General features: G+C 44.0%; 1 protein-coding gene across 1 annotated transcript in view; it reads left to right on the top strand.

The window, feature by feature from the left end:
- cse1l (CSE1 chromosome segregation 1-like (yeast)) overlaps window positions 1-14429 on the top strand; it is a 31601-nt gene that overhangs the window by 8188 nt on the left and 8984 nt on the right. Inside the window, exons 20-27 of the mRNA XM_058373431.1 lie at window positions 485-582; window positions 669-754; window positions 863-944; window positions 1334-1480; window positions 1923-2154; window positions 2517-3266; window positions 3405-3790; window positions 12395-12550. Of these exons, the coding sequence (XP_058229414.1) occupies window positions 485-582; window positions 669-754; window positions 863-944; window positions 1334-1480; window positions 1923-2154; window positions 2517-2606 (735 nt within the window). The 3' untranslated portion in view covers window positions 2607-3266; window positions 3405-3790; window positions 12395-12550. The remainder of the gene's footprint in view (window positions 1-484; window positions 583-668; window positions 755-862; window positions 945-1333; window positions 1481-1922; window positions 2155-2516; window positions 3267-3404; window positions 3791-12394; window positions 12551-14429) is intronic.

Here is a 14429-nt window from a genome sequence, read left to right as displayed (position 1 = left end):
AATACGAAACATTTATCTACAGCTTTAGGAAACATTTATTACCGTGTTCTTGGATAACAGTGTGGATATCATTGAATCATCTCATAACGTAGCAGTGCTTATTGCATGGTTCTGGGGTTGTGTGTTATGAATAAAGGGCTTTTTTACAGGCTCATATCTCACCAAATTGAGTCTTATGTAAGAATTTTGTGTTTAAATAGTAAAATCTAAATAATAGCATTTTGAAAGATTGCATTGAATTATGTAAGAATGAGACAAGAGAAATTTTGACCAGAACAGAGCACCATAAAATAAATGTGAGCTGGCAATCAATGAAGATCCATTAAAGTAGTAGTGTACAATGGAATAAAATACCCTGCCCATTCAGGTGTTTTAACACAGCCAGCAGCATTATTAGACCGTCTCAGTCCATTATTAGCTTGTATAATGTATCAAGACTTCACAAGTGCTGCTTTATGTCCTGATCTTTGTGTTTCTGCTCCAGCCTGGTCTCCTCGGCGTGTTCCAGAAGCTCATCGCCTCCAAGGCCAATGACCACCAGGGTTTTTACCTGCTTAACAGCATAGTGGAGCACATGCCCCCGTGAGTGATCATCACAAACCCTCAAGTGTTCAGTTTAGGAATTTTTTTTTTTTTCGTACTAATTGTCTTATTTCCTTTATATCCAGGGAATCTATTAGTCAGTATAGGAAGCAGATTTTCATCCTGCTCTTCCAGAGATTGCAGAGCTCCAAGACCACCAAGTTCATCAAGAGTAAGTGGCGAGAACACCACTCGGATTCTTCATTCTGATTCATTCACGAGTACCACAGGCTCTAGGCTTTCATGACTTCCTCAACACAATTTCCTGTTTTCTCCACAGGTTTCCTTGTCTTCATTAACCTCTACTGTGTAAAATATGGGGCGATTGCACTGCAGGAGATTTTTGATGACATCCAGCCAAAGTGAGTAACAGTGTGTGCTGAACTTGCACTAAATGTGAAGGCGTGTAGCTAATGTGTTGGCTCAGCACTGGTGATCAGACTGTTCAGTGAAATGTTTATCCATGCCTGGTCGAACATGACTGATTCTCTTGTTGCTCAAGTCGTGGATTAAAGGGGTGTCTATGTATTGTGTTGACACAGTCCAGAGTTTTTCTTTAATCCAAAATGTATACCACTTCTTTTGCTGGTATTTAATATAACGCTTATTTTAGGTCTTATGCAAACATTTTACACATATTCCACTTTGTTCCCTGTAACTTGAATCTGTATGTTAAAAAAACTTCGATAATTCTAAAGCTCGTTCCATGCCAATCTTTTGTTTTTTTTTGTGCTGTTTGTTTGTTTGGCAGGATGTTTGGCATGGTGTTGGAGAAGATTGTGATCCCCGAAGTGCAGAAGGTATCAGGGCAGGTGGAGAAGAAGATCTGTGCAGTCGGCATCACTAAAATCCTCACAGAGTGTCCGGCTATGATGGACACGGAGTACACCAAGCTCTGGTAAGATCATAGTGATGTTCTTTTGACCCGAGTTTAAACACAAACCAATGCTGAGCAAATGCATTGATTCTGAAAACAACATGATGCAGAGAAAATGTGATGGGCATGTCAAGCCTTTATTGTGAATGATGTTCTTTCGGCTGCTCCTTGTTTGGGGTCGCCACAGTGGATCATTTTGATCCGCACGTTTCAGTTTTACACCGGATGCCCTTCCTGCCGCAACCCTCCCGTTTTATCCGGGCTTAGGACCGGCACTGAGAGTCAACTCTCTTCAGTACAAGCTTTTGTTGTGAATAATAAATAAAAAATGAAGTACATGTAGCTTTACTGTAATTGCTTTGAGACACCCTGCAGTATTAGCAACGCTCAATAATCTAGTTCTGAGTACTTCAGGTGTTCTCTTGTGCTCTACCTCCGTGAACACTTTCATGTCTTGCCTTAGGCCACTTGTGCTCCAGGCCCTGATCGGTTTGTTCGAGTTGCCGGAGGACGACAGCATCCCCGATGACGAGCATTTCATCGACATAGAGGACACACCAGGTTACCAGACTGCCTTCTCTCAGCTGGCCTTCGCTGGCAAGAAGGAGCACGATCCTATTGGTGATGCTGTCAGTAACCCTAAAATCCTGCTGGCCCAGTCGTTACACAAACTCTCCACAGCCTGCCCTGGGAGGGTCAGTACACAGTACACATCACAACTTGTGTCAGATTTTATTATTACTGGGGATGTAGCAGTTTCGAATTCATGCGCATTAATGCTGTCCAAACCTGACATGAATACTTAGCTTCATCATTCATGCCTCAGATGTTTGTCACAATCGAATAAAATTCAGATTTCACCTATATCATTAATTTGTTTGACATTGCTTATGAACCTATGTCCTGAATTAACTCTGAGGTACCAGAAAAGAGGTGCAGAAGTGACATGTGAAATTTATGAAAAGCCAATTCAATATGAACATTATTAACAATGTTTGTTTCTTGTGTGGACTTCAGTGTTACTAGAAGTCTAATTATGTAACTGTTCTTTGTCCAGGTTACTTCCATGCTGAGTTCAAGTCTAAACGCTGATGCCTTGCAGTTTCTGCAGGGTTACCTCCAGGCCGCTTCAGTCCAGCTCGTTTAAAATGGACGCTATCTTCACATCAGCTCTGGAGTCTGTATGCATTCTGATCGATGTACCCTAGACACCAACCAACAGATGACCGGTCGACTTAATATCTCGCAACATCAAGCATCAAAGCTTCGTTTTAAAATGGATTGTGACCAAGCAGAAACTAGTCAAGTTACCCGAGCGAAGAAGCTTTGTTTACGCTGACCACAAGGTCACTGGTTACAGATTTGTGATCCGACTCTTTGCATCTGTTAACAGTCCAGACTTCAAAAATACAGGACCTGCATAACACATGTATCAGCAGTAATTTGGAGCAGTAAAGGCGTCATGGACGACACAAATGAGACGACACTTCGATGTCTAACATTCAATGGGATTCTAATTTTTTTTTGTTCCATGTAGGTCCAGGAGTGGTTTTTACTGTAAAAATAAGGGCTGTCATTGTGGCACTAAAAAAAGCAAAAAACAAAAAAAAAAGCTCTTTTTCTTTGTTGCATGTCAGTGTCGTCTCTGTCTGGTCTTAGTTTTAAGGCTCTGTCTAATTGTTAATAAAGAAAAGCACTTGTATAATTGTCATGGCTTTTCTCCTTTTCTGTTTCAGAGTGTTGCCTAATGCTGTTCTACATGACTGACCGTGCAATACTGACCATTAGCATGATTTCATTAAGAAAGGTTTGCATTATCTAGTATATGTGATTTATTCACCAGGTTTAACAGCACAGTAGTTATTCCTTACATGGTGCAGTGTAGCATCAATGGATTAAGCTGTTAGTTTAGTGTCAATGAATATTTTTTTGTGTATATGTGCAGGTTTTCATTCCAATCAAGCAAGAGCCACACCTGATTCCACCTCCTGATCAGCTGATCTAAGCTTTCCATAGGCATTTGGTTGGAATACACCAGCTCCTCAGGTTTAAGAATGGACATCCTGTTCTAAATGCTGTGTCCTGGACTTATCCATTGCTAATAAATTGTCTTTTCTGAGTGTATTAAAGCCGAGAAAATACAAAAGGTGTAAGACTGGGGAGGTACCTTAGGACCAGGGTTTTCTGTGATGAGGAAGCGTCTGTTAGGTGCCTTTTGGACCAGCAGAGGGCTCTGTGTATGCAGGGCTCATCGAGGCCAGAGCTGCAGCTTGGGGATTTACCTGAGCTCCTCCTGCAGGGACAATCTGAGGAAGAACAAAAGGGTTTCAGGTAGGAGGATTGATCTTTGTATGTTGGTATTCCTGTTCAGTTGTGAATGTAGTGTAGGGCTGGAATTGTAGTTTTATTATCCTTATTCAGTTACAGAAATTTTACACTTGATTTGCGGCCTGAATTTCATATGAGCTGTGTGTGAATCACAATCTGGTTATGGGTTTCACAAATTATTTTTTGGAAGAGTTTGCAGCCACAAATCATCAAAATGTATGGTTTAAACCCCACTCAGCTCTTCCTCTACACAAATTATTGTGTGTGGTTGAAGTTGTGACTCTGCTTGCCAGGGATTCATACGTGCATGACAGATGCTGGGAGTAAATTGAGTGATTGTGTGAACACACACTTCTGCATTAAAGCCTAATCTGCTGGATATCTGCAGCTCTGTGTATCCCTTTGTATGACTCTGAGATGGATAAGGAGTAGAGATGATGCAGCAAAACACTTGTGCTCTGGATGTATATTACTTGGAATTACCTGCTGACTTTCACACCGTCGCAGATCTGCCATCACATCGGTCAGCTTGTAACAGCAAGGCATTAGTGTCTATAATGACCTTAGAAACTACACTGACCTAATAGTTCCTCATGGGCCCTTGATTGCTGTTGTAGAAAGGACATGTGAATGCTCTTTTAATGGTTTAGCACCCCAGGTGACTGAATTTCATGAAACTTGCTGCATACCCACAAGTGATCTTGCTGCATATCAGTGAAGTGTACCAAGTTTGGCATCACTCCAACAAAATACTCCCGAGATATGACTTCATTCTTATTTAGATGTCTTAACCTTGGAAATTCATTCAACAACAGCAGCTGTATCATTTTGCCCTAGGACAATTCTTGGTCAGAACCCTCTGTAAATGATTTGTACCAAATTTAGTGGTGAAAGGATCAAGGGTCTAGAATTAGTATGCAAATGTAAATTAACTCCATTTTTCCCCAGTTTTTCTTGTGTGGCCATGTTTCATAAACCTTGGTGGGAATCCAAAATTTCTCCCTATTAACAAAATACACCAAGTTCGGCAACGAAGCATTGCTGATGTATGGCTCACTTCCTGGTTTGGTGTCTTCACCATGAAATTTCATTGGACAGCAGTGACCTCTTAGTTTGCTCCAGTAAAATTATTTGAATAACGTTTGGTCAGAACCCTCTGTAGATGATATTTACTGAATTTGTGATAGGATCAATGGCCTAGGATTTATTTTCCTCAAGAACACAATACATCCACTGTATTGTGAAATCAGAATGGCCGATACACTGGTTTCATGCTTTCGTCCTTGATGGGCAATTTTGCAAAGCACTGCTGACATAAGACTCACTTCCTGTTCTGGTGTCTTCACCATGAAATTTCATTGGACAACAGTGGCCACTTAGTTTACACATAGTCATAAACTAATGTCAAAAATGTAGTTTTAGCATCAGACATAAGATAACTAGCTGTGGTCACACACACACACACACACCTTTATATGTGAATGCAGTGGTATGTTCCTTTCTTGCTGTAATCTCATGCCAGTGGTATCTCACTGCATTCAGTTTTTCTGAAGATATTAATCTCCACTCATCATGACCCCAGAGACCCACAATAAAGCATCTGAAGTAAGTCTTTTTTTAAAAGCATATACTTATTTAAAGAAACACTCTGAAGTCGCTCAGTAACTTTTGCTTTCCACAGTTAGAGTATGAACTCGGTATTACATCAGGTTTGAGCTCGGGGTGAAATTTCAAGCTACAAAGCGGGGAATAGCAAGCATGTGTTTACTTTAGAAACTAACATTTAATAATCATGAGAAAAGAAAAAGAATATACTGCTGTAAAGTACTGAAGTTCCACAAGAAGCAGTATTTTTTTTTCTCTGTGCATCTCCTATTTCCTGGAGTCCTATATATACCTTATATAGAGTAAAAAAAAAAAATAGATTGCATCATGAATTTATTTGCCGATGTCAAAGATATTTAAAGTGTAATGGTTTTCAGAAGCTGCATTGTCTTCTCCTCAGCCCACACTGCAGTCCCTTGTGTAGATAAATCTATGATTATCAAGCACTAAATACACTATATTGTGTAATACTTACACTAAGTATTCGCTCACCCATCCAAATAATCAGAATCAGGTGTTCCAATCACTTCCATGGCCACAGGGGTATAAAATCAAGCACCTAGGCATGCAGACTGTTTTTACAAACATTTGTGAAAGAATGGGTCGCTCTCAGGAGCTCAGTGAATTCCAGCGTGGAACTGTGATAGGATGCCACCTGTGCAACAAATCCAGTCGTGAAATTTCCTCGCTCCTAAATATTCCAAAGTCAACTGTCAGTTGTATTATAAGAACGTGGAAGTGTTTGGGAACGACAGCAACTCAGGCACGAAGTGGTAGGCCACGTAAACTGACGGAGAGGGGCCAGCGGATGCTGAGGTGCATAGTGTGAAGAGGTCGCCAACTTTCTGCAGTGTCAATCGCTACAGACCTCCAAACTTCATGTGGTCTTCAGATTAGCTCAAGAACAGTGCGCAGAGAGCTTCATGGAATGGGTTTCCATGGCCGAGCAGCTGCATCCAAGCATCCATACATCACCAAGTGCAATGCAAAGCGTCGGATGCAGTGGTGTAAAGCACGCCGCCACTGGACTCTAGAGCAGTGGAGACGCGTTCTCTGGAGTGACGAATCGCGCTTCTCCATCTGGCAATCTGATGGACGAGTCTGGGTTTGGCGGTTGCCAGGAGAACGGTACTTGTCTGACTGCATTGTGCCAAGTGTAAAGTTTGGTGGAGAGGGGATTATGGTGTGGGGTTGTTTTTCAGGAGCTGGGCTTGGAGCCTTAGTTCCAGTGAAAGGAACTCTGAATGCTTCAGCATACCAAGACATTTTGGACAATTCCATGCTCCCAACTTTGTGGGAACAGTTTGGAGCTGGCCCCTTCCTCTTCCAACATGACTGTGCACCAGTGCACAAAGCAAGGTCCATAAAGACATGGATGACAGAGTCTGGTGTGGATGAACTTGACTGACCTGCACAGAGTCCTGACCTCAACCCGATAGAACACCTTTGGGATGAATTAGAGCGGAGACTGTGAGCCAGGCCTTCTCGTCCAACATCAGTGTGTGACCTCACAAATGCGCTTCTGGAAGAATGGTCAAAGATTCCCATAAACACACTCCTAAACCTTGTGGACCGCCTTCCCAGAAGAGTTGAAGCTGTTATAGCTGCAAAGGGTGGACCGACGTCATATTGAACCCTATGGATTAGGAATGGGATGTCACTTAAGTTCATATGCGAGTCAAGGCAGGTGAGCGAATACTTTTGGCAATATAGTGTATACAGACACGGGAAAAAATCTTTGCAAAAGAAAAGTCTGGAATTTTTAGTAAACCAAAGTGCAGTCGATTTCTGGACAAAGTGGGCTATAAGCATGTTTAAATGAGAGAGAGAGAGAACTCATCAAATTTTTGAAACCAGCTCCTGAGTATTTTAAAAAGACTTTTTAGTCTCTGGCACTTTAAGAACAGGTGTTCTAGGTCTTCCTTTTCCCCACAGAACCTACATTCCCCCTTCACTGCTGGATTGAGGTGTGCCACATGTCCGTCTGTAGCTACTGCCCCATGACGAATCCTCCACTGCAGGTCAACAGTACGCTTCTCTATAGGGGGTTTATATAGGGTCCTCCACCTGTCCCTCACGAGAAAGTCTGGGTTAAACAACCCTGGCCATCTTGACGCTCTCTTTAAGGATTCTTTGTGTAGCACTTTTACAGCGATGTCTAAACCTTCACTTTTAGACCAGTTGACCCATGCAAAGGAAGCTTTTTCGTGTGACCCAATGGGCTTTTTTTTAATAGTGTGATGTTTCTTCTTTCTCTGTGATAAAGACAGTAATGTTGTCTGTGTAAGCTGATAAAACTACCTCAAAATGACCATTTACTTTTGGTATTGGAGTCCCTTTTAGTGTCCATCTTAGTCTGCCTAGAAGATGCTCTATGACTAGACTGTCCTGAGAGTGGACAAACCTGCCAGATGGATACCTCTAGTCACCAGTACTGGGGCACTTAAACGTCCCCCTGCATTCACCATCATGGACACCTCGGAGTACAGCAGCAGTAAGACATAAAACCTTCTTCAAGGCATTAAAAAATACCCATGGTCTACACGATCGAACGCTGTTTCCTGGTCTAGTGACAAGATTCCTAATTTGTTCTTATTTATCTGATTAAAATCAATTTCATTGTCAGATGTATCATCGAGTAACAAGGTGCCTGTGCCTATCTCAGGCGTCAAGGCAGGATACACCCTGGACTGAGTGCCAACCCATCGCAGGGGGCACATTGACGCAAGATGCAACACACACACGGGCACACTGATGCAAGATGCAACACACACACACACACGGGCACACTGATGCAAGATGCAACACACACACACACGGGCACACTAATGCAAGATGCAACACACACACACGGGCACACTAATGCAAGATGCAACACACACACACGGGCACACTGATGCAAGATGCAACACACACACACGGGCACACTGATGCAAGATGCAACACACACACACACGGGCACACTGATGCAACACACACACACACACACACGGGCACACTGATGCAAGATGCAACACACACACACACGGGCACACTGATGCAACACACACACACACACACATGGGCACACTGATGCAAGATGCAACACACACACACACGGGCACACTGATGCAAGATGCAACACACACACACGGACACACTGATGCAACACACACACACACACGGGCACACTGATGCAACACACACACACACGGGCACACTGATGCAAGATGCAACACACACGGGCACACTGATGCAAGATGCAACACACACGGGCACACTGATGCAAGATGCAACACACACACACCCAGACACGGAGGGGGGGAGGGGGCCCAGAGACGGAGGGGGGGGGGGGGGGCCCCGACACGGAGGGGGGGGGGGGCCCAGACACGGAGGGGGGGGAGGGGCGCCCAGACACGGAGGGGGGGGAGGGGCGCCCAGACACGGAGGGGGGGGGGCGCCCAGACACGGAGGGGCGCCCAGACACGGAGGGGGGGGAGGGGCGCCCAGACACGGAGGGGGGGGAGGGGCGCCCAGACACGGAGGGGGGGGAGGGGCGCCCAGACACGGAGGGGGGGGAGGGGCGCCCAGACACGGAGGGGGGGGAGGGGCGCCCAGACACGGAGGGGGGGGAGGGGCGCCCAGACACGGAGGGGGGGGAGGGGCGCCCAGACACGGAGGGGGGGGAGGGGCGCCCAGACACGGAGGGGGGGGAGGGGCGCCCAGACACGGAGGGGGGGAGGGGCGCCCAGACACGGAGGGGGGGGAGGGGCGCCCAGACACGGAGGGGGGGGGGGGGAGGGGCGCCCAGACACGGAGGGGGGGGGAGGGGCGCCCAGACACGGAGGGGGGGGAGGGGCACCCAGACACGGAGGGGGGGAGGGGCGCCCAGACACGGAGGGGGGGGAGGGGCGCCCAGACACGGAGGGGGGGAGGGGCGCCCAGACACGGAGGGGGGGAGGGGCGCCCAGACACGGAGGGGGGGGGAGGGGCGCCCAGACACGGAGGGGGGGAGGGGCGCCCAGACACGGAGGGGGGGGGGAGGGGCGCCCAGACACGGAGGGGGGGGGGAGGGGCGCCCAGACACGGAGGGGGGGGGAGGGGCGCCCAGACACGGAGGGGGGGGGAGGGGCGCCCAGACACGGAGGGGGGGGAGGGGGCCAGAGAGAGAGGGCAGAGCTAAAGTAATTGAGCCACAGATCCCACATCTGCCTTTTTTATAAATAGAAATTCTATTTTAGTATTTGTGTAGCGAATCTAGCTCAAAATTCAAATATTTAACTGGTTATAATTAATTATAAATATTCAAATGGGGGTTCTTAGAACTAACTGTCAGAGAATCAATAACACAACTATTTGATTTGTTCGTCCAGCGAACAGACAGTATAATTATGTATTAATTCCATGTAACATTATCTTCCTGGCCAAGAAAGAATAACTGCTTTATAAAGTACTAGCTGTAATTTAGCACGTAGCAAGAGCAATGTTCAGGGACCCCGAAATTGTGAGCAAAGCACAGAGACAATCACTCGTGAATAAAATGCATTTAATAAAACAGAAACACACAACACATACTAACTACGACACACGTACATAAAAGACAGGTTAAGGATCATAGAGAGGGGATAAGTAGGCAAAGAGAGATGGAGATTAAGGAAGGGAATACGGAGGAAATCAGAACGAGAGAGAGAGAGAGAAACAGATAAGGAACTAGAGAAGAGATCAAATATGGCAAGTTTCAGATCGAGTTTTGATTACAACCGTGTGAGAATCGTCAAGGTAATGAGGATTCGCCTTAATAAAGGGGCTTCAGCTTAAAATTGCGGATCTAAAGTAATTAGTAACTTTTACTTGCATTGGTTCGTTGATAAGAGTCCTGATGTAGTGGATCAAGGAGGTTCGGAGATTCAAAGTCCTCGGATCAAGCAAGAGATTCTGCTGGAACGAAAAAGGTTTCGGTGGTGCAAACAAAGTTCTTCGATTGAAGCTGCCGGCAAAGTCTCAGAAAAAAGTGAAAGTCTTGTCCCGAAGAAAGATCGGAGTCGAGACGGGCGACGATAGAAGAGATCGTGCCGGGAAGAAAAGGCGAAAAGGGGTTTGTGGCTTACTGACCATCCCAATCAGTGTGCCTGCTCATCCTGGCTGTGGCTTACTGACCACCCTAATCAGTGCACTTGCTCATTCCTTCTGTGGCTCACTGACCGTCCCAATCAGTGGCTCATCGACCATTCCAATCATTGGCCTATCTTCTGCATCCTCAACACTTGCACCCACTAGCTTCATATCCTCATTTATTACATCCATATACCTCCTCTTTGGCCTTCCTCTTTGCCTCCTGCCTGGCAGCTCCATGTCCAACATTCTCCTACCAATATAGTCACTCTCCCTCCTCTGAACATGTCCAAACCATCTTAATCTGGCCTCCCTAACTTTGTCCCCCAAACGTCCAACATGAGCTGTCCCTCTGTACTCGTTCCTACCTCGTTCCTGTCCAACCGTGTCACTCCCAAAGAGAACCTCAACATCTTCAGCTCTGCTACCTCCAGCTCTGACTCCTGTCTCTTCCTCAGTGACCCTGTCTCTAAATCATACAGCATGGCCGGTCTCACCACTGTCTTGTACACCTTCCTCTTGATTCTCGCTGATATTCTTCCATCACACAGAACTCCCGACTCCTTTCTCCACCCATTCCAACCTGCCTGCACTCGCTTCTTTACCTCTTTCCCACACTCTCCATTACTCTGGACCCCAAGTACTTAAACTCCTGTACCTTCTTAACCTCCAACATGCCAGGGCTGCGCTAATGCTTTGTTACAGGTTTGAGGCTGGCTCTAGTCATTTTCTGACTAATAGAGTCTGAGTAATGTGTGTTAATGAAAGGGGGGGAAGTGGAACAGTAAGATTACAGGGTGAAACTGTTCCACTTCCCTCCATTTCATCAGAATTATGGCAGCTAAAAGCCGATTAAGTATCTACATAACCAGTTGCTTTAAGAGTCTCCTAGATGGTAAGGCCTTCTTTCTGCTTCCCATACACCCCTGGTTCTATGCAAATGAGGGCACCTCTGATTGGATGCCACTCACAAGTCAACTAAATACTGCACTATTAAAATATCTGACATGTCAGCTACACCATTATTAAAGAACTTAAAGGTTCTTTATTCTTTCAGAAACCTTCACCAGATACTGATAACTAAACTCATCAAACTTTAGTTTAGATTGAAAACGGCAATTGCCAACTACTGGGTCTCGAATCAAACCCCTTGTTTTATATTTAGCAAATGTAATACGGGTTCATTCATTTTGCTAGCCTTTTCCCCCAAAGCATTGAAAGTAATCGGAGATGAATATCAATAGTGTAACCAATTAATTGTAAGTTTATTCCTAGCAAAATTCCTCTCCAATTATAGACAGTGACATGCTCTGGTATTATCTCGAAGCACGTGAACTTTATTTTATGAAGAATCCTAGTGAGTTACAGGACATGAGGTGATGGATGTTCAGAGGATCTGATATGTAACAACGCTTCTATGTACAATGTGTCAAATCCCCCCTTTCCTTCTTTTATTAAATTGAAAATAAAATCAGTACGATAAATAATAAACTAAAATAATAAAATATATTTTACCTTTATTATTAATAATAAACACAGTACAAAATTCTTCTAGCATATTCTCTGTAAACAGTAAGTTTTGGTTAATAGAGATAGCAGTTTTGCATGGGAAAGCACTTTGTGGAACACTTAAAAGACAACAACTCACGCCACAGCACACCGTAACCATAAAAAAATGATCAATGTCTACTGTAATCATGATGACAAAAGAATGCTTGTTTATGTCTGTGTTTCTCTGGAAAGATTTTGAACAGCTAGAGAACAAAACCCTTGAGGTGACATGAAACCCTCGAGAGAGAGAAAAGGAAAAACTAAACTGCAGCACTATAGCAGATTGCATTACAAAGCTCGAGTCTTTAGACCCAGTTTTTAATCTAAACTGTTTTTATATTTTTTATCCTATAACCACAGGTCTGGAGAAAACTCTGGCATGCAATGTGACGCTGCATTACTGCATCGGTTCATACAGGCAAGAGCCCATCAAGAACAAAGAAGAGAAGATTTGTCAGTGTAAGCCTGGAGGATAAACCACCTTAAAGTCACACTATCACCAAGATAGCAAAAAAGGTCAACGACTAATCACATTTTTCTTTTGTTATACTTTTGATTCAGGAATCAATGCCACTGTAACAGAGCAAACCTATCTGTGATGTAACATGCTGTGGGAATTTTTACAGGAAACCATGCACAAACTACTACTACTAATAATAATCAACCAATGAATATTCAGTATAGGTGATACTCTAATTTCTTTCTAATATACACTATATTGCCAAAAGTTTTGGGACATCTGACTTTACATGCACGTGAATGTAATATGGAGTTGGCCCGCACTTTGCAGCTATAACAGCTTCAACTCTTCTGGGAGCCCGAGGGAGCTCGAGCCCTGAATGTTTTATCCCGAATTTTGCCAACGGAGTGTAAAGGAATTAAGTAAAGCATAGTACTATCCTTTTTATTATTATTTTACAATAATCTATATTATACTTGCACCTCTTATTTCATTCCTCATTTATGCCGGCACTACTGTATTTATTATTCTTTGTTTCTTCTCTTATTGTTCTCTCATCTCTCATTCTCTCACCTCTCTTGCTGCTTGTATCTTGTCTACTTCATGCCCTTGGTAACTTTTCTATCCTATTTCTTTGAGGGTGGAATCATCAGAGATATCTCGGAGACTCGACTTGAAAACGGTCAATCACCATACTCGTATTTATAGAGCTTTTAAATTCCTTTATCTATTGACACAACAGCTGAATGATGGAGCTGTTCTGGCCCATTGTTCACCTAAGCCATGTCTGTATTTTAACTTAAACACTGCATTAGGTGAATAATAGAAAGTCATGATGTTCAGACTGTAATGTCTTAGTGCTTTAACAGTTTATATTTTATTCAGATCTATCTTTAGCTTATTTAATTAAAGCCTTTTGTACATACTGGGTATGGAATAATATTCAGAAGGGTCTTTATGTCAGGGGTTTTCAGAATCAGAGACAGTGGGCCTCCTTTTTCACACAACATACACTTGTTAGCCGACTTTTATCAACTGTGTTTACATTAAAAACTAAAAGTTTGACTGTTATCTGAATAATAAGATATTCATAATGTTAAGATATAATAATGTGATTTCTGACAGTTTTTTTTAATTGCTGTCGCGCTCAAGGGCTGTAAGGTATTTTAGTCACGTGGTGTGTGAGTGCGTCTAGATGTGTCCAGTGGTGTGTATGGGCATGTTCGACTTAAAACTTGGGCGGTTCTAGCACGTGTCGTCCGTGCGCGTGCGGAGAGAGAGGTCAGACTCTCGGTAAACGGTAACGGTGCCCAACTAAACCGATCAACATTTCCTTAATTCCTTTACACTCCGGTGGCAAAATTCGGGATTTCAGCGAGAATAAAGTTGAGAGAGACTGGGAGCAAAACAGCACGTGAACTGGTTTGTACTTTTTCATTACCAGTAAATCTAGCGAGATGAAGCAGGTTTAGCATCAGCTTAGCGCTAGCATCTGGAGTTTTATATACTCTTTCAGGATAATGATGTGTTTCTAGGTGTCCGGAGTGATAACTCTCCACTGTCCGTGTTGGTCAGTTTAGGGAGTTGAAGCTGAGCGCTGGGATTAGTTTCGCGAAATCCGAGGGGACCAAATGATAGACATAAAGCTCATTTTCAGTAGAGTTGTCACCATTATAAAACGCGCAACTATTAGAAATTTTGTTTTATTGTGATTTCCAAACACAACTTCTTAAATACCAAGAGCCGCAGTCCGTCACTCCGTTACCAAGGAAGCCGGTGTAGTGCCAGTGCGCATGCGCAGAACAGCTTCTTAAACGCCAAGAGCTTCACTCCGCCATTGAGCATGGAACCGGTTGCGGGGATTGCGCATGCAACGAACATTTACATGAATATTTCTCCAGAACTGACATGAAATATTTACAATATTTTAACTAA

Source organism: Hemibagrus wyckioides, linkage group LG21 (genome assembly GCF_019097595.1).
Source record: "Hemibagrus wyckioides isolate EC202008001 linkage group LG21, SWU_Hwy_1.0, whole genome shotgun sequence".
Taxonomy (NCBI): domain Eukaryota; kingdom Metazoa; phylum Chordata; class Actinopteri; order Siluriformes; family Bagridae; genus Hemibagrus; species Hemibagrus wyckioides.
Note: the sequence above shows the minus strand (reverse complement) of the source record. Positions and strands in the feature narration are given on the sequence as shown.